General features: G+C 41.9%; 1 protein-coding gene across 1 annotated transcript in view; it reads left to right on the plus strand.

Annotated features, from left to right (window-relative positions):
• The first annotated feature begins 2,887 nt into the window (after positions 1-2,887).
• itgb5 (integrin, beta 5) overlaps positions 2,888-23,601 on the plus strand; it is a 54,988-nt gene continuing 34,274 nt past the window's right edge. The window contains exons 1-11 of the mRNA XM_005933431.3: positions 2,888-3,497; positions 4,164-4,249; positions 4,405-4,612; positions 4,733-4,982; positions 5,632-5,800; positions 8,015-8,176; positions 8,991-9,086; positions 9,191-9,280; positions 11,359-11,493; positions 18,818-18,992; positions 20,484-20,738. Coding sequence (XP_005933493.1) covers positions 3,419-3,497; positions 4,164-4,249; positions 4,405-4,612; positions 4,733-4,982; positions 5,632-5,800; positions 8,015-8,176; positions 8,991-9,086; positions 9,191-9,280; positions 11,359-11,493; positions 18,818-18,992; positions 20,484-20,738 — 1,705 coding nt within the window. The 5' untranslated portion in view covers positions 2,888-3,418. The remainder of the gene's footprint in view (positions 3,498-4,163; positions 4,250-4,404; positions 4,613-4,732; positions 4,983-5,631; positions 5,801-8,014; positions 8,177-8,990; positions 9,087-9,190; positions 9,281-11,358; positions 11,494-18,817; positions 18,993-20,483; positions 20,739-23,601) is intronic.

Consider the following 23,601-nt stretch of genomic DNA (forward strand, 5'->3'; position numbering starts at 1 on the left):
GGCAGGGCAATATGGCCAAAAATATTTATCACGATATATATTTGAAAATGTGCGATAACGATATAATTGATGGGAGACAAAATACTTTACAACTCCACAACTTTATTAGTGGGGGAAAAAACCCATCAATGTATTTTCACTCAAACAAGCTGTTTTTTATGTGCATTAAAGTTATATATGGGTATCGTTTAGGTTTTATCCGATACCGGTGCCAAACCGGTACTTTTGAAACGGTGCCGGTGCTTAAACGGTGCTCAAACCGGTGCTTAAAGAATGGAGAACACAAAATTGGTCCAAAAACCTCTCATGTTCAGCTGTTTTTTTGTAAAAAGATAACAATGTTAGCCTTTTCTGCAGCTATGGGGCATATATGGTATCACTCTTGGCTGGAAGCAGTGCTTAAACAATGGAAAAAACACAAACTTTGTCCAAAAACCTCTCATGTTTAACTGTTTTCCACTTTTTCTTTGGTCATTTTAGCCTTTTTGGCCAGGGTGAAGGGAGTATCTGCCATCAAACAAGAAGACAGCCGCATGTAACTACGACGGTGTTTGCTAGTTCACCTTACATGCATTAATGTAATAACGTGGTTAGCCTACTCAACGTAAATTACACACGAACAACATTAAGCTACTCACGCAGAGAAGAACGGCTGCTGCTGCATCATCATCCTCATCATTTCTGCTCACTGGCAGGGCTAGGGGCCAGGACTCTCCTCTTCGGGTTCTTGGGGGATGTTGCTAACTCTGGGTCTGATAACTAGGCACCACACCTGCAGTAGATAGTAGTATAGTATTTATTTATTGTCATTGTCAAGAACAATGAAATTGCGTTTGGGGCTTCCATACAACCCAAAAAAAAGAAGAAAATAATAAATACCCCTTAAAACCCAAGTGTACATATTTAACCCAGTGTGACTCCAATGCAATAAGACAATCCTTAGCAATAATGTTCGTAGAAATTCAGACAAAGACCTGAGAAACATGACAAAATACAACAATGCAACCCATTCAATATTATTGTACTGTGAGATATGATATCAGATATGATAGTTATCTATTTAAGAAAGAGGGGGGGGGCAGGAGGGGGAAGAGAATAAAGATATGATGCACCAATGCAGACCAGTTCATTGCTATTAAGAAGTTGGATATGGTTATTGTCCGTGAGAGGGGGGCAGAGAGTTCAGGAGCCTCACAGCCTGTGCGTACAGGCTAGATGGCTCAGTCGTGAGGTCTCGCAGCAAGCTATCAAATACGGCGCATTTCTCGGCTTTTAAAAAAAACCGCTATGCGTCGCCAGGTGTTTCATCGGATTCGAGGTGTTACCTCCTTTGACAGTATCACAGTATCAGCTTAAAGCACTTGTTGCAGGCTGCTGAGTTTGCATCTTTTGCTGTGAAGTACAGCCAGACTTTTGACCGCTTCGCCTTGGGCATTTTTAATCTGTAGCTCTGCTCTAAAAGAACGTACGTACCTGGGCCCGCCTACTATCCTCGGAAACGTAAAATGATTGGCTAGAATCCTAAAGTGTATCATCTCTCTTTTAAAAAAAAAGCACCAAAATGTGCGCTGCTTTTCGGTCTGGTTACTACAGTTTATGACAGGTACCCGTTATGATGGCACCGGATATCGGTACCCATCCCTAGCTGTAATGCTCTGACAATCCATCAAGCGGTGCAGCTTCATAGCTTAGCAAAGTCATACTAAAACATTTTTTGACAGATTTTTGAGCGCCGTGTACCACATAAAATCAGTTTGGTAATAACAATGGCCCGCTTGCATGCGCTACCAAAAAGTGTGCTTTGGTGTGTATCTGACAGACGCAGCTGTTTCTATGTGTTTGGACCTTTTGTCCACATGTAAACGGCTTTTCGAATCACCGAAAACTGAGATTTTTTAAAACTCCTTTTTTGCGTTAACGTGTGGACCAGGAATACAGAGTTGGTCACTCAACGTCAAAGGTATGTGCCATGTCACGCTGTGCGCCACGTTATTGTTTACATGAGATGAATTGCAGAATGGCAGATATTCAGATTAACAGTATTTTGTCTCTAACTGCAGGTTTACACGCTTACATACACGCAGTTAATGTCCCTCTATTTAAAAAGGCAGAGGCGTCACGGTGCAATTATTTTACGTGTAGTTGTTTTTTTCCTGTGTAATAATATTCAACATTGCTATCGATACATTTTTCAAAAAATGCCTCTCTGTGAAAAATGGGTTTAAAAACATAAAGAATTGTGGGATACTGTTTGTCCGTGATTTGAACCGGGGGAACAAATTGTGGCAGGATCAGCCTGATATTATTTGTATCCCGCTGTAACCTTACGGCATAAAGAGCTAACATCTCCAAAATGTCAGCAGTAGTTAGTCAAGAACTAAAAAGTGTTTGTGAACAAAAAATCCAGAATGTGGGATACTGTTTGTCAGGATTTGGACAGCCCAGCGCTGCTCCCGACACAGGGGAAAACCAATTCTGCCGGGGAGACCTACCTCGGCACTTGTGCAGGTGAAGCCAAAGGAAAGATATGCTTCACCATATTTTCTAGTATTTGGCTTGGAAGGAAGTTGGTTTGGAAACATATTTGACGATGCTTTATCTTCTGCTTTGTGTTTGTGTGGGAGCCCCATCAAAAACCTGTCCTTTATGGTAGCAGTGTCCAAGCGTTTTGTTTGTTTGTTTGTTTTTAATTCATTAATTGCTCTGCGCTCGCCTAGGGAGCGCGCCCCACACTTTGGGAACCCCTGGAAGAAGAGGATTATGACAAGAGCAGCCTTTCCTTGTCCATGCCTCCCAGCTGAGGCTTTCTGTGCATTCACCGCTAGATGTCCCCACGTGGTCGACATAATGTGGTGCCGACAACTCCATAAGGCAGTGAACGGGTTAAAGCAAGTGGGCGGAGATTCCAGCTGGAAGCAAACCGAGAAAGCAACGCTCAAATCTGGAAAGGAAAATCACCGTTGAGCGCAGTTTTTGTTCATGTAATTTGGGACGGGATTTTTTCCTCTTTTAGCGATCTTTGAGTGGATTTGAAACGAGAGGTGCTATGAAGCTGAAGTGTGAGAGCAGTTGTCAGCTGAGGGTAGAGTAGACGTGGAAGGCTGCAGAGGCGTCAGACACCGAAGCCCGAGTTAAGAGAGCAGATCAACAGGACGGTGCAGAGCGCTGACTCTCACACTTGAAGACAATGGAACTGCTGTCCCTCACCTCACACGGATCATTCACTGTGATGAGCCCCAAACCCGCGTGTCTGTGGATGTGAAATGGTCTAAACACGCCACACTGTTTTGATTTGCACGGATCAGCTGGACTTATTCTGGTGAGCGCGCTGATGGGAGAGTAACACGGTGCCATCGGTTCCTGAAGAGATACGAAGCCGGTGTTTCCCTAAGCCTTTAAAAACACCCACAGGGACACCATGTGGAGCCTCGGGACGTGGATGTTGCAGGCGGCTCTGTGCTGCGTGCTTCTGCAAACAGTGCTGCCCAGTGCCAGAGGTAGGACGCAGGACTGTCTTCTTCTCAGCACAAATCACTGCCTGTTTTTGCAGCGGCCGTTGGGTTGTGTTTGGATCACACACGCGGAGCTCCTCGAAAAAACCCTTCGAAGCCTCTGACAGTGATAAACGAAAGGACTACAGGCCCTAGGATAGATAAGGATTATTTTTAACTGTGAATCATGCAAAGCTATTGTGGAAATAAGATTGGAGCAAGATAAGATTTTTTGTTATTTATTCCCCATTCAGTGCCAAGGAAATCAACCTTATGTCACGCTTACCTTTAAATGGCCACACAGTCAGTCAGACAAATGTTTGAAACTATTGATAAATTTAATTAAGAGCTCACAAAGGCCATGATCACTCCAACTGATGTTCAGCTGCTAAATCAGAGCCTCCATGATTTCATATGAACAAGCAGCATGTTAAGAATATTGGCTGAGATTTTCATATCAGTTCTTTTTTTTTTTTTTACATCCCCAAAAATCAATGTTTGCATCAGCCCCCAAATTCTGTACTCAGAGTTATTCTAATAAATACGGAAAAGATGGAAATGAGCATGTATTGAGGGTCTGTTTCCTTGGTCATTAATTTGAAATAGAAGTGCAACCGTGATAGGGATGAAAGTAGAAATCTAGCCTCTGCTCTGTTCCCGTCCCCCCCTCAGGTCTCAACATGTGCATGAGTGGCAGTGCTACTTCCTGTGAAGAATGCCTCCTGATTCACCCCAGTTGCGCCTGGTGCGCACAAGAGGTATGGCTTAGTTGATCGATTATTTTCATCATGTACATTTACTTGTACAGGTCCAGTGAAGTGTGGGATGCATTCAGCACTTTTTTTTTTTTTTTGACCTTTTTGAAGCAGTATGAGTAATCAGGAATCTGAGATTTGTTGCTTTCTATATGCAGGATTTTGGAAGGGGGCGCAGTCTGACATCACGGTGTGACTTTAGTCAAAACCTGTTGAAGAGAGGCTGTGACGAACACTTCATTGAATACCCAACCAGCAGCATCAACGTCCTGCAGAACATACCCCTAAGTTCAAAAGGGTCTGGGTCAACCCAGTATGATGTGGTCCAGATTATGCCACAGAAGATCTCTCTCAGCCTGCGACCCGGTAAGAATCATAAACATTTCATATTTAGGATACGAGATAACCTTGGAACATTAAAAAAAAAAAGTAATAAAAGCATCTCTTATAAATAATGCAAAGCTCACTGATTTTTTTTTCATGCAGGAGACCAGACGTGGTTCAGCCTGCAAGTGCGGCAGGTGGAGGACTACCCGGTGGATCTCTACTACCTGATGGACCTCTCTCTTTCGATGAAAGATGATCTGGACACCATTCGCAACCTGGGCACTAAGCTAGCCCACGAGATGGGCAAGCTCACCAGCAATTTCAGGCTAGGCTTCGGCTCATTTGTGGACAAAAACATGTCCCCGTTCTCCTACATGGCACCAAAGTACCAGGAGAACCCATGCAATGGGTAGGTGGTGGCAAAAGGAATCGAGCTCTATAGCTGTAGGTGAAAGAGATTTACTCTGTGGCCACACTCTGTTTTTGCACCTTTCTGAATCCTGTACTCTGCATCTTTTTTCTTCATATTTAGAAGGCAGATGGAATAATGTAGTTCTTAAAAATGGCCCTAGTACTCCCACGGTCCCCTGGGGCTGGTGATGCAGGCAAACTGAAAGGGAGCAGAAGTGAAAGAGTAGGGAAAGCTGTGGTGCACAATGTTTGCCCTGGAGGTGCGGCTAACTCTGTGCGCATCACTTCCCATTTAGGTTATGGCCTGGGCTGTGTGTGTGTGCCATGTTTTAGATATTTTTGTGAGTGTGTGTGTTTGTGCATCAGTCACAAAACAATAAGGCACTTTAGGGAAAAACTAAAGTGATTCCTGCTAAAAGATCTCCCTTCTTTCATAGCTATCCCATTCACTACATTAGAAAGAGTCTACAAGTACTGTATATGAAGTGAATCATAAGATACGCCATATTTAACATTTAAGCTTCTCTTCAACACAAACAAACCGTCAGAGCCAGGATTTATGCCTTTAAAGACACTTATTGTGTTTTTTTAATTTCCAAAAATGTAAATAAAATCTTAACATGCAGTATGTTTGTCACCCTGCACAGGTACAAGCTGTTTCCCAACTGTGTCCCCACCTTCGGTTTCCGCCACATCCTCTCGCTGACTGACAAAGTGGACCGTTTTAACGAGGAGGTGCAGAAGCAGATGGTATCTCGCAATAGAGACGCACCGGAGGGCGGCTTTGACGCCATCCTTCAGGCTGCTGTTTGTAAGGTGATGATCTTTTTTTTTCTTGTAGATGTTTCCATTCGCCCACCCCTTCTGTTCATTTATGACTTCATACTTTTATTATTGGCCTAGCTTACACGTAAGCTTTCCTTTACATGCAGTTAAATGATTTGCTTGTATTCATTTGGCTTATGGTGTAAACTGTATGCAATAACCTGAAGGAAGAGAGGATTATTATTATTATTATTATTATTATTATTATTATTATTATTATTATTAAGCAGTATTAGGAGATTTATCCAGGACTTCATCATTTCTTTTGTACATGTGCTCAGAGGTTGTTTGTAGAATATGAAATAATTAATGAACCCCACATGTGTGAACTGTTTACGCTAAGATTGCATGTGTACTGTTTGTGAATGGGGCCCTTTTTTAGTAGCAAAATCCAACCGTGTCTTTGTTCTGTGTGAAGCTGATGTACCTGGAGAGAGCCCACACAGGCATGGGGAGAGCATGCCTGTGTGGGCTCTCTCCGTGCAGAGAAGTCTCTGAGCTTGGCCGGGAGTCAATCCTGATGTTAGTGATATTAGTGAACTCAGTTTCTGTTTTACTGTAGCTAGTCTTGCAATTGTTGACTTTGGCAGTGAAAGAAACACATGTAGGCTATGCACTTGTGAGTTAGCATAAACATCACATTGTTTGCATTCTGAGGGGAAGAAAAAGTTGTCCTTCACACATTAGTCCACAGGCGTTTAGATGCTACTGAGAGTCAGGGAGGTCAAATGTTGCGGAGTTGCACTACAACCAGCTCAGTGTTCAATACACAGAAAAAAGTTTCATAAAGTATGTTTGTGTAGTCTTCTATTGCACCCTTTGAAGATTTATTTGTTCACAGTTGGTAACAGGTCTGAGGGACAGCTCCTGTGAGAGCAGCCCCTGTGACAGGCATCCTGCCTATGTGCTTGTTAATTAAAAACATCGGGGGTGGAGATGACAGGAAGTACAGTCTGGTGCAGCTGGTTAAACATGAGGATGAGTACCTTGCGGGCCCAGTCATATCCCCGTGTTCCTCTTCCAGTTTAATTACTTCTAAAGGAGGACCATGACTCCTTCCAGTTGGCTCCTCTGTTGTAATTTACTTAATTTGCACGGTTTTAGGCCACCACTGGTCATTTATCAGTCTCACTCACTGAGGCAGTTTTTTATTTAGGTTTTTATTTACAAGCAGCATAAATGCTTCCTCTTCTACAGTACATCCACAATAACAGGAAAGGCCACCCATCACACACCTAGATGTAGATATCAGTCTTATGACACAGCTGTGGTTCATCTTCAGAGAGGCCTCTGATAGGTGCATCCACGGTTCTATTGTGCACTGCACAGGGCAAAAAAATGCCGAGCCCTCTTTTCTCATTGGCTGAAAAGCTGTTTTCACGCATCAGTCAGCACTCTGTCAGCGTTCTCGGTGCCCCCGCCTGTTGTTTCCTGTTGATAAAAGCAGAGAAAAGTCTGGCTTGTTGTACAGTAGTGGACTTGGGAGCACATGAGCTGTGTATCATTGCTAAGCTTTACCAGTCTATCAAAGAGTCAGCATCGTGTGATTCAGACGTGGGTCACTTGTTCTTCGTGACAATGGAGTTGGAAAATGCGGAGTGAAAACTGACATCCAGCTCAAAACTCCTCTGACGTTTTTCTAATTTCTCTGCACCAACACTTAAATAAAAATCATTGAAGCCTAAAAAGGCATCTAACTCAAGGGAGGCCCTTTTCAGCTGTAGCTTAGAGGCATAATGACCATATTATGGCTGCAATTGGCAGCTTGGTATATCTTGGCATGTTTTGCAATGTGTCCTTTAAAAAAAAAAGAAGCAAAAGAAGCTGACTGAAGGTCAAAACAATCTAGAGCAAATGAGCACTATCTGAAAATCATGTTTTTAAGAAATAGGAAAAACACTGTCTGCTGAAGCCTCCTCAGGGCTGTGTAGTCTCAAAAAGCAGTTATTATTAAGTAGGAAAATAGCCACAAAAGCTAAAACCATGTTGTACTCTCTGTAAAGATGCACATTTTAACGTGGGGGTCTGTGGGGATCATTGGACTCAGTCCCATTAGTGGAACGGCACTTTTCAACATTTCTGGGTTGGTTTCTTTTTCAGCCTTGGAAGCTGCTGCTTGGTTCTAATGATGTTGGCGATTAGGATGCTGGTATTTGTTTTTTGTAGCTAGAATTAGCTCCATTAACTTACTCCTCCCATATACAGGAAAAAATAGGCTGGAGGAAAGAGGCCCTTCACCTGCTGGTGTTCGCCACAGACGATGTACCTCACCTCGCTCTGGACGGCAGGCTCGGTGGACTTGTCCATCCCCACGATGGACAGTGTCACCTCAATGACAACAACGAGTACAGCGCTTCCACAAAGATGGTAAGAAGACTGAAAATACAAAGTAGTATTCAGGGTTCAGGAATTTTCTGTACTGTGGTTCATATTGCTGGTGTTCAGTAAACGTCAGGTGCTTTTCACTGCAAAGCCCACCCGTGAACAGATGCTGGAATTTGCAGCATTTGGTCACTGAAAGGCAAAAAAAATATGACATGATGAACATCCTGCATACTTTCAAGGCTTTTAGGATAGTTTGCTTCCCTTTTCATGGCCTTCTGTCTCCACCCAGCTTTTAGCCACACTACATTACTAGATTTGAGTACTTCTTTTTTTTCTAACTAATTCAGTAAATAAGTAATTCACTAAGTTCTCAGGTAAGCAGGTAATCACAATGAAATGCTTATTAATGACAAGAGCCCGTGAATGGTCCAAATACACAAACACACCTGGAAGCTTTTACAGGAGCATGCAGAGATGTGTGGTGGTGTTGTTGTTTTTTGTTTGTTGGATTTTAAGCATCCTTGTTCAAATAACAGCTGATGAAGAGCAGTATTGGTATGAGATGCGTTATCCTTCTGACATCAGTGGATTCGTTTCTTATATTCGGTAAAACTGCACAAAGACAGGCTTTCAGACACAAGTTCATTAAGGATTTCTGTAGATGCCAGAAGACTAATGATGTAAACATGGATCAAAATCATGTGAAAGGCACTCACTTCCATTTAAAGTGGAAATCATTTATTTGTAGCTCTGGTTTATTGACCCCTTAAGACTTTTTGATGCTGTTTCATGGTGAACTATACTCTGTACATATAGAATTGCCTTGCACACTCCAAATCCTTCTCTCTTATTCCAGGACTATCCTTCTCTGGCTCTTCTCGGGGAGAAACTGGCAGAAAACAACATCTTCCTCAACTTTGCTGTGACAAAAAGGCTGTACGTGATCTACAAGGTACTCTGAATTTTTGTCTATACAAGCTAAAGATCACACATTCTAACAGTATTTAAAATCTTAAACCATCAGTGGTGCCTCCTGTTTTTTTTTTTTCTCCAAAGAATTTTACTGCACTCATCCCAGGGACCACAGTAGAAATCCTTGATCAGGATTCCAAGAATGTCATCCAGCTGATTATCGCAGCCTACAATGTGAGTAATGCAAATCTGTGCAGCTGAGCATCTGCTTTCCCGCTGGTGGGAGTGAGAAACCATAAACCATACCGTAAAAAACCATAAGCAACGTAATTTGTGTGTTACCGATACGTACGTATACTTAAAGGTAGCCGTGTTACAGGCGCTGTTCGAGGGGGGAAAAAGCTTTTGCAGTATGTATTTTTGTATGTTACCATAACGTTTATGTTACCATGTTTATGTTACCTTACGGATTAAATTAAACGTTAAAAATCCTCACGTGTAATGTTTCTGTGTAAATATCTCATATTACAAGTGAAACGCATACGGCTTAAAATCCGGTGCGGCCTTGTACAAGTACAAAATTGATTTTCTTTCTAAAATTAGAGCATGCGGCTTTTAATCAGGTGTGCTCTGTAGTCCGGGATTTATGGTACTTCCATGCTTTAAATGCTGCATGGTCGTACTCTCTCCCGCACTCCATCTTATCCATTGTTGATCTGCACACATCTGTTACCATGGACATCACACGCACTTGCGTCATTGTCATTAGACACTCTCACAAACAAAATCACGGTTTAGTAACGCAGTGTGTTTCGGAAAAGTAACAGTAATCCAATTACTTTTTTGCAATAGTAATCCCTTACTTTACTCGTTACTTGAAAAAAGTAGTTGGATGATCCTTTGCTGCCCATCTCTGCTTATATGTTTAATACTTTCCTCTAGTCTTTGAATTATTTTTTGTGAATTACGTGACAGTTCAGTCTCCCCTGTCCTCTAATGAAAGTTAGTCAGCCTTAGATCTACATCAAGTGTCGAGTAAGCAGCAACCTCTGAGGCAGACGAGTGAAACCAACCTAAATTGCAGAAAGTTGTAGTTCCTTTAGCAGCCACTCGAGGCAGTCTCAAAAACCAAGACAGTTTCCATAGACTCCCATTTTAAATTGGCCCAGTTTACAACATTAAAAGCCATGCTAACAGTGTGGTACAGAAACCCATTTTGTTCTCTTCAGTCGCAGGTAGAGTTATCTTAATGCAGGCTTCTCAGAATTGTTCTAATTCATGGGCCAAATTTGATCTGACCAGTAAAAAGAAAACCACAAAAACGAGATTCATATAACATCATTCTATTACTTAGTTTAAACTTAGTTTGGCTGACGTACGAATCTGGATAAAAACTGCTTTGTGGAGCTGTGATGGCAGCGAGGGCTACACTGATACAGAAATGCACATCGTGCTTCCTCCGTGGCCTTTTTATTTAAAGCCAATCATGTCTTAACTCCCTGTGCCTCGCTGCTAAACTGGAGCCACAGCCATCTGATTGCTTCTTATTAAACAAACAGCTTTCTGAAACCAGGAAACTGCACCTCATGCTGGGAAGCTTTCCCTAAATATTTTTATGTGTGGGCGAGACAGATTTTTCTTTTCTCTTGGCTGAGTCGGTGCATTCTGAGTGGCAGATAGTTGTGTCAAATGCACACTTGACATGCTCAGTGTGTAGAAGCAATGCTGAATGAAGCGCTTTTAACTCGGGGCCTGTTAACATTCCAGCTGCCACGTTATATCCACCTCTGAGGTTTGATCGATGGACGGGCTTTTCCAAGCGCCGTGAGGTTCCTCCTCAGGTCTGACTGAGGGACAAAGCTGCTTCATGCTGTGATTGTGTTAAGGGTGATGAAAGTGCAAGTGTGCGAGAAAGCGAAGGGTCGAATGAAGTCATGCTTATCCATGTGCACCAAAGAACTCTCCTGATTTGTTCCTGGCACTTTTGCATTGCAGCGCTGAATGAACAACTGCAAACTGAGCGTGCACATGTTCCGCAGAGGCAGCTGTGGTATTTCTTGTCCCCACACAAGCCACCTGCATCCACGCACAGCACTTGAGGTTGTGGTGAGATTGGCTATAAAACAGTGTCTAACCAGAGAAATGCTTTCCTCCTGTTTCACTCGGCTTTCCACTTAGATGCTCAACTATTGTTAAAAGTGCAAAAAGTCCTGCTGTTGATGGCGTATTTTACTTGACCTTAAAAGTTTCTGTTTTAAACCCTGGGTTTATTACCACATATGACTGAACTCTCCTGGCTGTGTTCTCCTTAGAACATCCGTTCTAAAGTAGAACTGTCAGTGTGGGACCACCCAGAGGACCTCAGCCTTTCCTTCACTGCCACCTGTCAGGATGGAAACCCACTGCCAGGCCTCAGGAAGTGTGCTGACCTGAAGATAGGAGACACTGTGAGTTCTTCTCCACGCTTACCTCATGTTATAAATGTTTCATGTGTCCTGCTGGCCCAGAAAACGTCTGAGTGCTCGCTCACACGCTTTTATTCTCTTGGATTATGAAATTCAATCTGTGGTTTTAAGAGTTTAAAGAGAGAAGCGATTGCTTTTTCTCCATTGGAAAACCGTCAAAAAAAAGCACCCAATGTGTAGATGTTACTTGGGCAGAGCTGCACAGTTACAACAATAACGCAAATCATTCAGACATTTCAAGTCTTTTTATTTTTTTCCATCTATGGGAACCAAAAAAACTGCAAAGCCCTTAGTCTTATTTTGAAGGTGAAGTTGCAGATAAGTGTTTCACCACTTGCTTGCTGTTGTGTCGGCCCTTCACAATTCAGCCAGGTCTTTAGATCAGTGTACATACTGAGTGGTGCTCTGAATATAGTAGATTGTCAAACACATGAAGGTTTTGATTTAGATCTCTGAGCTGCTTTTGCTCTATCTGAATTTGTTTTTTGTTTGTTTGGTTTTTAAAGCATCTCTGCTGCTGTTGGGCTTAAACATCTAGAAGTTGCGGTCACATGATTGGGTGTACATATCATGGCACACCTAATCTATATCTTTCAGTCTAGGCACAGGCACAAACTCACGACTCACATCCTCTTTTCATTTTTGTTTTATTCTGGAAGTTCAGTCGGGAAGTGCCGATTACTATCTCAACTGGGAAAGTGATGTTTACAGCACCAAAATTACTTAAAAGCAAATGACAAAAGTAGGGAGGAGGAGAGTTTAAACAGCGATGTTATTGACATTGATTGTGCATATCATATGGCAAATGAACTTTAACCTCCTAGGACCTGGCGTCAGCATATGTGGACATCACATTTTGGGTTGTCTAGACTACAATACAAAATTTTGCTCTACAAGGGCCTGATTTCTCTTACGAGGACATTATACTGCCACTGTTCTATTGAAATTTTAAACAAATGTCCTCATATGTAGATATCAGACCGTTGTAGAGCAAAATCAGGTAAAAAGATAATTTTTACATTCATCTGGTCCCAGTCAGACCAAATAGCAAAGAGAAATTAAAAATGCATGCCATGAAAGAGTTCGGGTCTTGGGAGGTTAATATCGTCCACATGAAAAAACTGCAAGAATGTCCATATTTGTGCACAAACGTGATTCCTAATCTGTGGAGCTTGTAGCAAAAGGGAGGATAGATGGAAACAGTGTTTGAGAATGTAAGACATTGCACAAAAAATAATGATTTTCAAAGTATTTATTTAAAGTTGCTGGTGTCAGAGTATTATAGAGAGAGAGACACATCAGTCAGTCCTGAACTGAAATCAATGGGAGAGTTCAGCAACGGCAAAGATGGAGGTTCAAGAGGGGGAAAAAGCTTGCAAAACATATTTTAGGGTCAAAGTTACTAAACTTTATATTTCTTTTTTTTTTTGTTTGTTTTGTTCAGTTTTGACTGGTATTTATCTGCATGGACAGGTAAATGGACTGATTCTTATACAGCACACCACATTCACACAAGCACTATCTTCTATGCTTTTCTTTTCTTTTTTCAAAGTGCTTTCTAACTAACCCATTCACACACTCTCATACTCCAATGGATGCAAGGATATTTGGCATGCAGACTAGGTGGAGCCAGGGATTGAACCACCAGCCTTCCGATCAGTAGGTGACCTGCTCTCGCTCCTGAGCTACAGCATGTAGTTAACTGTCCCGAGCCACTTAAAACGACTGAGTACTGTTATTTTTGTTGAAAGTAGGTCATAGCCCAATTTAAGATTTTCCAAAATAAAATCGACAAACCGCAAACAACTACATTAAAAATGCCATCTACGAAAGTATACTTCTTTTCAGCACACTTGAGCTTAATGTGACACAGTTCACAAAGTTAAACACAACCTAAAAAAAGTCCCTGACTGCTTCTGCCAGGGATCGAATTATGTGCAGCAACATGCAGCTCTGATGGAATGGAAAACATTCATTTTGGTTCATGTATTGGAAAAGGTCACTGCTGGCAAATTTGTTTGTCTGTTTGTTGAAGTATATCATTTCCAGTGTGTGGTATAGTATCTAGGAGGCTGTCTAGGATCGTGTGCATGTTTTGGTTCTTAATGGTTTTTGGTACTCGGCCTGAAACAAAATAGTGGATGTTATGTTAAGGTTTCAAGTGCCAGTATTGTATTTTTATGTTTTTTGTCAATTAAAAAATCTAATTCTTTTCAAAATAGAGGACCCAGTCACCCTAAAATCATCATATTTAATACTTGATGGGTCATACTTGCACTGAGTTCCTGCCTGAATGCGTTCAGCCAGAGGCAGCATCTGCACACTCTTTGCGTCCTACCTGGTAGTTCCTTCTCAGGTTCCGCTGCAGACGTCTTAACACCTACGGCCTCTGCCTTTAGTTTAAACTTCAGCAGGTGCACTGCAGTTCAGTTAGTGATATCAGGTGATTGTTGACGGTTACTTGCTGAAATAATAATAAATCTGAGTACACAGCAATGCCAAGTTATGGCAAACGTATTCTATTCTGGCCAAAGTGATATTAATAATTCCTGTCAACACCTAAGCAAACAAGAAAACGCACAGTGGGACCCTCTTGGGGTGACTTCCTGTGAGTTGGAATTGAGACTGGATTCAGTTCACAGTGGATATAGCTGTGGGAAACACATTATGGTTCATCCCCGTCTCTATCCTGTGTTCAGACCAACAGTAGTACTGCAACAAAAACCCAGCTCACCAGTCTCTTACTCAAACTGGACTTTCTGGATTTTCTTCCTACCTGCTAGTAGTACCTGCTGCAGCATGCCCTGTAGCAGGTACTAGACTGAAAAGTTTGTTAAGATTGAGAAGTTTTATTTTCAGTCTTAACTCATCTTAAAGTTAAGACTTTCAGCAATTTTAAGATTATTTAATATAAAAAGAAGATATTATATTGATAAATATACAAAGAATAGAGTGTAATTAAATCTTCCAACAAACTCATGCATACTCATAAATCAATACCTTTGAGCACTGGTTTGTGGAAACTGCAAACAGTTTCCCTATATATTTATATTATTATATATATTTAAATGCAGTGGCAGGGAAGGTTTTTATATAGAGCTTTTATACTCGAGCGCTCAGTGCCCTCAGACATGCATGTTTAATCTGCAGGTAATCATGACATTGTTGGGAATATATGAGCAACTGTTGGTTTCTGGACAGCTGACAAGAACCAGCTAAACAACAATAACAGCTGGTTATAAGTTTACATTAAGCTTGCTAATGTTAGGCTCAAGGGTCCTAAAAATCATACTTTCCCTCAGTTAAACAGTTTGATTACGTTCTCACGTCGCACAGGAGTTTATTCACCAAGTATCAGAGTACAATGTCAGATCCACTTCAAGCTGCTACCCTTCATCTCCTTTCACTGCAAAGGACAAAAGACATGAGCAGGCCTGGCTTGAAATTCCAGTAATTTATTGCTATATTTTTTGCATTTTTTAGCTGGTGTATGTTTAACCTTTATAGTCTATGAGAGGTTGTCTCTTATGTTAAGCACTTTGGTATACCGCTGGTTTTTAAATGTGCTCTATAAATAAAGGTTGTTGTTGAGCAGTCCTTCTCGGTTAGCTGAAACTTAGCTATCTGGTTATGCCAACCTCAATACTTCATTGTGTTAGTCCACGAACCAGTTTGTGACATTATAGTATTTACATCCATCTTTTATTCTGAGTTAACCAAGGTGAGTTTTTTTTGTATGTTTGGTGACAACATACAGAGTAATTTTAATGGACTTACACTTTAACATTTTGTGTTACTTATGTGTTTTTCACAGCCTTGCCTTTAGCATTTGGGGGTCTTTTCAGGTGACAGGTGGTTACAGTACATCTTAATTGTTTTGAGTTTTGCACTGGGCTCTTCGTGGCAGTCACTTTGTATTCTGTACAGGCCTCAATTGAGATCTGAATCTTTTGAAAATGTTAGCGAGGGGTAGTTTGATACATGCGTCACACAGCAAGACTTCAGCAGGGTAGAATGCTTCTCTGAAAACCCCCTGTGCTCTTCTCTTGGCCACTTTATTTTCCTGGGAAGGTTTTGGGATGGGAATGAGCAGTTTAGGGTCATTGTGTCAGGGAAAAAAAAACCTCAAAACAGTGAATGTAAGAGAGCTCTTGGGTGATGGGGCTTGCTCATGTCTTTTGTCCTTTGCAGTGAAAGGAGATGAAGGGTAGCAGCTTATTCTGCTTGGGGCTACGTTTCCCAGTCTTTACTGAGGGAATGGGCCATTGCAGTGCCCAGGTGTCAGTCACTGGGACCCTGTGAGTCTGACGGAGCTTGTCGTCGCATCTCAATGACTTTGCACAAAAGTAGGCATGAGGAGGCCTGTGAAACTGCACAGCATGAAAGAGCGAAGCTGGCAGTAGGAGAAATGCTAGCTGGAGTATAGTTAAAGGAGCATGGTTTTCACGGTTTCATTCACACAACTGCAGGACTGAAAGGGCTCATGCATATGAATGAAAGTCTGTGCTAACATACCACGGGTTCTTTAAAGATTTATTTCCAAATGAGGCAGAAGCATTTGAACCTGGTTATGTGTGGTTTTGTTTGACCATAACCACTGTTTTTATCCCACTTAACTGAATTCAGGCAGTCATAAGAATTCCATCATCAAAACAGAGCTATCCACAGCAACGCTGCTGTGTTTTTCTGCCAGGAAGAAATTCTTGGTGAAACTGTTGGATACAATTTTGTCACTTCCCCATTCTGACTCCCTGCATCTCTCCTTGAATTAGATTAAACGATCAACTACATAGTTTTCTCAGTGAGCTCGGTCTTTCTGCACCCATCTCTCCTAAAGTGCCCTACTACGACTTCCTCTCACATTTTTGCCCATTTCCATTTCAGCTTCATAGTTCTCCTAACAAGCCACATGACTGGGTGAACTGGCCTCCTCGCGACTCACATTTACAGTAAATTTAATTGTGTTCCTCATTAACTTGTTAATGTTAAAGTAGAGGGGCTTTTTGGGCAACATGTGATGTATTCTCTTCCTGTATGCTGGACTAATGTGACAAGCGTTCCTCTGGTGCCATTCCCCGATGGTACTGCGTCATATCGTCTTTTTTATCAAGCATCATAAACAAGTGAAGGAACACACAGAACTGGCTATGTAGCTATCTGTAGCAGATGTCACTAATTGTCATCCTTTTTCGTTCAACATCATGATACTACCAAAACTAACATTTGCCAACTCTGGACAGAATCTAGTTTGCTGCCTCTAATATGAAGAGCTGTTTTCACTTGTTTCTTTCTACACTAATTATTTGCTCGCTAAAACGCAACATAATACTAAATAATAATAAAAAGTGTACATTTAAAAAAAAAAAAATAACCAAAACTGTATGGATATCACATACATTGGTTGCCTCTGTAAATGGTTTATGCCTTCATAACAACTCTATGAAGAGTCTGTTTTGTTTTTTCATCACATCCATTTGGAATTTGTTGATGTTTAAAGCTTTAGGCCACTTTGATTGACAGGTATTTTGTTAATCAAGTTGGCTCCCACCTTTTCACCTGGAGTCACTGAACTTGACCTCTTTATTGTGTTTGTGGTGTTGGAACTTCTGGAGTTACATGAGGTGGGTGTAGCTCAAGTGGTAGAACGGCTAGTCAGAAGGTTGGTGGCTCGATCCTCGTCTGCTCCAGGCTGCATGCCAGATGTCCTTGGGCAAGATGCTAACCCAAAGATTAGCTTGTAGCTTATTATACAGACGAGATGAGAAACTTTACATTGATTGCAAGTTTACATAGCCCGGGACTGCTTGATTTGTGGTTGCTAAAGATGGTTGTATCCCCCCCAAGCCTCATCCCTTCACACCAAAACAACACCAACAACCACCACCATCATGTCTCAGTTTCTCTAGCACATATGCAACAGGATAGGTCTCAGGATGAGATGATCCAACTTATTGAGTCATGATACTAATATCATGATACAGATTTGTCCCTTTTGAGGAAGAGGAATCATTCTTTCGAGGCAACATCAAGCGTGACATCATCTCATTTGACCACAGTTTGCTCAAAGCTGCTGCAAGCAAACAGCACTTGCTGGTGTAGCACGCGTTGAATGCCTCCCAAAGTCTCCCAACCGCTTTGCTCCCCCCCCATGCCTGACAGAGCAAAGGATTGGTGCATTTCTCTTTGTGCGAGACATCAAATTTTCAGGTGCTTCTAGTTAGAGCTTTGAAGCAGAAAATGTTGCATCCCCTCTGGTCAGTTTTCATCTTAAAAACAAAATAGTTAAGAATTTCCAACCCTCTTCTCTCTTTGCCAGCTGCGTGCACTTCAGACTCATTAATCTCTTAGCCTATCAGTGTAAAAGTCAGCAGGGTGTGTTTATCAGATATGGATGTGAACACCTGCCAATTACTGTTGAACTCTGGCTGTTTAAGTCTGTGAAGGTTCTCAGTTATCCAGGTCATCGTAGTCAAAGGAGCTTGCAAAGAAAAGCGTCTGGACTTCTTTAAGTTACTTGAAGACGTAGGTTTATATCTGGGACTCTCCACCATTTGACCTTAGAACTGAAGAAGCTTCTCGGATGAAAGGTGAAACATCTTCAAGTAACTTAAAGAAGTCCAGACTCTTTTCTTTGCAAGCTCCTCTGGCTGTTTAACTTCATAACTTTTGTTTTTATTTCTGCTCCACAGAACTCAAGGACAGAGCCAAACCACTGGAACACGTATCACTGTCCACTTTGTGCTTCTCTTTATGAGACTCTGTCATACACTTGTACAGTCTCTGGATCATTTAAGTCCAAAAAAACTCTTGTCAACAGCACAATTTTAATCGCAGAGAAAATTGAACTTTACACTGAGCCGACTGTCAGGAGAGTGCCAGAAAAACAGACTTATGTTTGATGATAAAGGCATGCCTGGGGTTTGGTTTCTCTTGTCATAACTTCCTTCCTCAGAGCAATTAAATGGGTGTAGATCTCCTGTCCCAGTTTCTCTGCAACTGAGCTATGTAAATTCGTCTCTGGAGTGAAACAAGCCCACTGATGTAAATGTGACACCACGGGGTCATGTGCTGGCTGGCTGGCAACTCACTGTGTTTGATGCAGGGTGGGATCAGGTCATTTGGGAGTAAGGAAACAAAAGCTGAGCAGAGATATCAGAGATAAATAAGGCCTCATGAGGCTGCTACTTTTTTTAAAAAGCACATTTGACCATTTGAACCTGACATGAACTTCCAGCGAGTGAACTGGAGGTCAGTTTGTCAGTATTGGTATCTTTCCTTTCTGAGAACATCACTCTGTTTTTTTAAGGTCTCGTTCAACGTCAGTGTGGAGGCGAGGAGCTGTCCTCCCCATGGGACTGACCACAGATTCACAATCAAGCCGGTGGGCTTTAAAGACCGCCTGGAAGTGGCCGTGGATTACGAGTGTGACTGCGGCTGCAGCCGGAATGCACAAAACAATAGCGTCATCTGCAGCTCCATAGGTATAACTTTAACAATTCATATTTATTTACTACTATTAAATCTTCATTTATAAACCCAAACAGCTGATCATGTAAGAGTTTTCATGTTTTTTTTCCCGAACTTCCAAGAAGAATAACTACTCATCTTTTCTTCCCCTTACTCCACTTGGAAATTTGACTGATAGTGTTGTTTACTGTAAACTAAAGTGTACAGGCCAACATATTCGTGCTGCAGGAAACTAAAGCTTGAAGGAACATGTGGGAATCAGTCCAAAATGACATGACCCCTTTTTACATTCAGTCCTGCCTTTTCTTTAGTTAGATTAAAAAAACACGAAATGCAGAGAAACCACTGCTGCGCTGCTTTCTGAAACACTGTTAGGAGGTTAAAGCCATTCATCCAAATGGCTCTCAAACTTTATCTGGCATACATCTTACAGAACTGCCTGCTCCAACCCATATAATCTGCAGAACAACACAAAAAATAGGTGAGAAGGTGAGAAATGTTCAACATTTCAATCACAAGCATGAGGCAAATAAAGTTTATTTGAATGTGCTAACTTCTGTCATTAGCCAATCAAACTGGGCTATGAAAATCCAGAGAATGAAGCAGGTTTTTGAAAAGCTTGTTATTAATTTTAAAAACAATTATTACGGTCCCCATTAGATGCAGCAATTCTTCCTGAAGTCTCAAATCTTTGCAACTGAAGGTGAGTTGATGATTTTGGAGAACACAGTTACAGTGGCTAGCTTGGCCAAACCAGATTTGGCTAGCCTGGTTTATACACATTGTGAGTTGTCATTAGCATGTTTGGGAGTAACTGGTTATTGTTATGACAGTTACACCAGTAAAGATGGTCCCAGATGTCAGGCATGTTTACCGTCAGGTGTTAAAACACAGGGACCAGTTGGTTGTTTCTGATATATTGTTTGCTTTATGCTAATGCCTGTAAGCTAGCAAAGAACATCAATGGAAATCCAAGCGAACATTCAAATGTGACAAAATAATTCCTCAGTATAACTTAAAAGTAGACCCTTTAAGCTCATTTCCAGCTCCATATTTTTAGTAGCTTTGCATTCACTAATATAAGTAATACCTAAGATATCTTGTTCTGTTCATTCTTTTTCTGAAACAAGCTGTTTTAGCTTTTAAACTTTCCTTTAATTTTAACCTTTCTCTGATTAGCAGTAGCTCCTCGCACACAGTGCATTTCAACAGCAGGTCGGTGGCGCTTCTGCTCTCACAGCCAAAGCCGTGTGCCTGAGATGACCATGGGGTACACCATTAAAAACTTCTGCTCTCACTGACCTTATACAGAGCAAGAGTAGAAAAGAACTCGGAGTCTCAGTGTGTGGAGCAGTCTTAGCTTTTGGTTGTACATATGCTGACCTCATTATTTGAATCTGACAATGTTTAATATGAGCAGTCATGACTGTGTGTGTGTGTGTGTGTGTGTGTGTGTATAACAGAAATGAAGGAAAAGTGAAGTTAAAGAAACCTTTTCCTTGCAGGTACTTATAACTGTGGGACTTGCCAATGTGAGCCCGGCTACCTGGGTGCCCGCTGTGAATGCCAGGAGGGTGAGACAAGCAACATGTTTCTCAGCGCCTGCCGGGAATCCGAGGGCAAACAGATCTGCAGTGGACGAGGCGAGTGCAGCTGCAACCAGTGCCTGTGCTATGAATCGGAGTTCGGAAAGATCTACGGCAGCTTCTGCGAGTGCGACGACTTCTCCTGTGCTCGACACAAAGGCATCCTCTGCTCAGGTAGGAAGACCTCTGACATATTCCTTCGAGGATCGTGCTTGCAGGGTGATGTTAGGGTAATTCTTGTATGTGATTCTGTGGAGTTTCTGTACTTGTCATGAAGGAGTAGTTTGAGCTAAAGCTGGCGAGAGACCACACCTCAGAGGGCACTGAACAGGAACACATCAAGACTCTTTAGATCTGCGATGCTTGTTGTGGGTTGGGTAATCCACATTAACAATAGTGAGTCACGTCCCATGCCTGCTCTGGGTGTGTCTTGGTGGTTTGACCTTGTTCTGACTGCATTGAAACCAACCCAGCTTTTCTGGGTAAACTCAAACAGTCACCTGCAGAGCTGCTCTCTTTACTCACCAAACTAGATCAAAGGAGCAGCTGCAAAAGTAATGGGTCTAATGTTCATCTCCTGTTTTCTTTGCTATCTGCCTCTGGGGGCATGTCTGTTGAAAAGATTCAGTACATGTTTGCTGTTGGTGTGGAAAAAGGAAACCAATGCGTGCAACAAAACAGCAGTTCCTGTAGTAGCCACATAAAGGAAACAAAGTCAACTACCGTAGACTACTTTGTTAAAATGCCCAACTTGGGCCACCATTATTGACGTGAGTGAACCTGGACCTCTCATTGATTTCCAGTGTTGGTGCCTTTTGGAGCATTTTTAATGTAATTATCTGGGGTGACCACTTTGTGGTACAAACCATTCAAAAAGGGGGATATTGGTGATGTTACGATGGCCATGTGAATTTTCTATATCTACCTACCTAACAGTTAATGACTACAGCGGCAAGACTGGTTAGTAGGCTGTAGTACAGCCTACTAACCAGTCTTGCTATCCTTAGCTGATAATTTGGTAACCATGCTTTTGTCCAGATATAGTTACTTTTGACCCCAGAAAAATTACTCTTGCTCCCATTTGGTGATCATCTCACCTGTAGCCATAATAGGAAGTTTTGAAACCTCTGTATATATCATTAAATAGAACAAGTTCCAGGCTTTTTCCAAGCCCTATTAAACTGTGTAGACAGAGATCACCCTCACTAACATCTGATGCTTATTCTGGCCGCAGGCCTGAAATATGACAGAAACATCTGAGTTTAGAAAAGAGGACCAGTGGTCCTCTGGTAGGTGTCCAAGGGGTAAAGAGTTAAATGTGGTATCCAGAAACCAATGCACTGTGACATCATTTAGTTGCAATCAAATCTTAGCTAAGTATTCAGACTATATAAGAAAGATCTCTTGTCCTCTCATTGACTGTCCCAGCTGTAATCTGATGCCCAGAGAGAACCAAGACTTGGTATGAAAATCCAGGTTTGGCTCAGGGTGTATCTGCCGTTGTGTTCCCAAAACACTCGGTCCAAGACTTTGAGTTCTGATGTGAGACCTCCTGGCTGAAGGAGACCCACTGGCTCATCCCCAAGCCAACGGCTGTTCCTGTGAAACCACAGAGAGCGCTTTGTGCCAGTGGGGCCGGCTTTGGCGCGATCCTGTTACACAATGCCTGCCTCTATTTGTCTACAGTCAGTAGAAACAGAAGTCTTTCGTTCAGTCAGTGGCGAGGCTGGACAAGCTCAATACACAGATGCATAATGGCTGTTTGTTTGTACTGATCGTCCATAAGCAGTCATTAAATGTTAACAGTCCACTACCTTCTGTCCCTCTCCTCCTCTCTCCTGCCTTTCTCCCTGTGTCAAACTGTAATGAGGTCCTAATGATTCTAAACAGGACACCTCCTCCATGCTTTGCTCCTTGCACTCCTCTAAATGTGTCAGTTAATTATTGTGGACCTTGTGTAAGACACAAGAATTACAATAATAATAACAATAATGTTAATATAACACCATTAGGTGACCACTGGAATACTGCTAAGGGGTGCTTTGAGCCCCTCAGCTCTTGTTTCACTGAGATTCATCACAGAGAGTGAGCTGCTCATAGTCTGACACCTGGGAAAATCAGGCTGATAGCTCATTTTCTCTGTGGATGCTCATATCAAAGTTTTTGACCATTTTGAATAATGAAGTCAGTTTATTTAAAAGTAATCTCTGTGAGTCTAAAGCTCAGGCTTCAGACTGCTTTAAATACTCAATTTCAGAACGTTTTGCCTCTGTGTGATGTCACTGACAAGTGGAAGGTCTTCAAGGTCTTCTTAGACACACAGCTCTGGTCGTGAGCACAGAAGACCCATCCACTTGCTGTACAAACTTTGTAAGGGACAGCCATTCAGAAGAAATCTGGCTCCAATGAAGGGTGAAGGGAGCTGAAACGGTTTGTTTCGGAGAAGATTAGTTGAATGGCTTCAGTGAGACCCGGTACAAGATTAAAAAAATATTTATTTGGAACAGTTATTCCTGCAAGTGAGGCTGCAAGAAAATTTGCATATTAGATCCACATTTGAGAGAGCTGGAGCTATCAGCGAGTTAATCTGACATGTAGTTTGAAGAATGTGGTGATAGAGGTTTGGTTTCAGTTGATATAACTTGCGATGTTTATTAGATTATTGCTGCTCTGCAGTGTGGAGGCTATAATCCCGACCGGTCTATCTTATAGTCAGCCTGTGTTCTTGGTTACCATCAGTATTTAACTTCAGTCAAAGGCAACCAGATTGTGTTTGTGGCGTCTTATTCACTATATTGCTGTAAAGTTTTTATCACTTATTATTGATTTTACAGTTGTGCTGTTGGGCTGTGTCAGCATGTGAATGTTGGGATTGAAATATTGACCAGACAAGTGTGTTAATGTTGCTGTCATTGCAGCCATGCTGACGAAGCCACTAACATCACATCAGTGGCTTCGTCAGCAGGTTAAAGTGGCAGCTCTCTCTCACTCAGACATGCTCGACAGTGAAACGTCCCTGGGTAAGAGTCACACCCAC

Source organism: Haplochromis burtoni, unplaced genomic scaffold (genome assembly GCF_018398535.1).
Source record: "Haplochromis burtoni strain Fernald_Lab_line unplaced genomic scaffold, NCSU_Asbu1 Contig_165, whole genome shotgun sequence".
NCBI lineage: Eukaryota > Metazoa > Chordata > Actinopteri > Cichliformes > Cichlidae > Haplochromis > Haplochromis burtoni.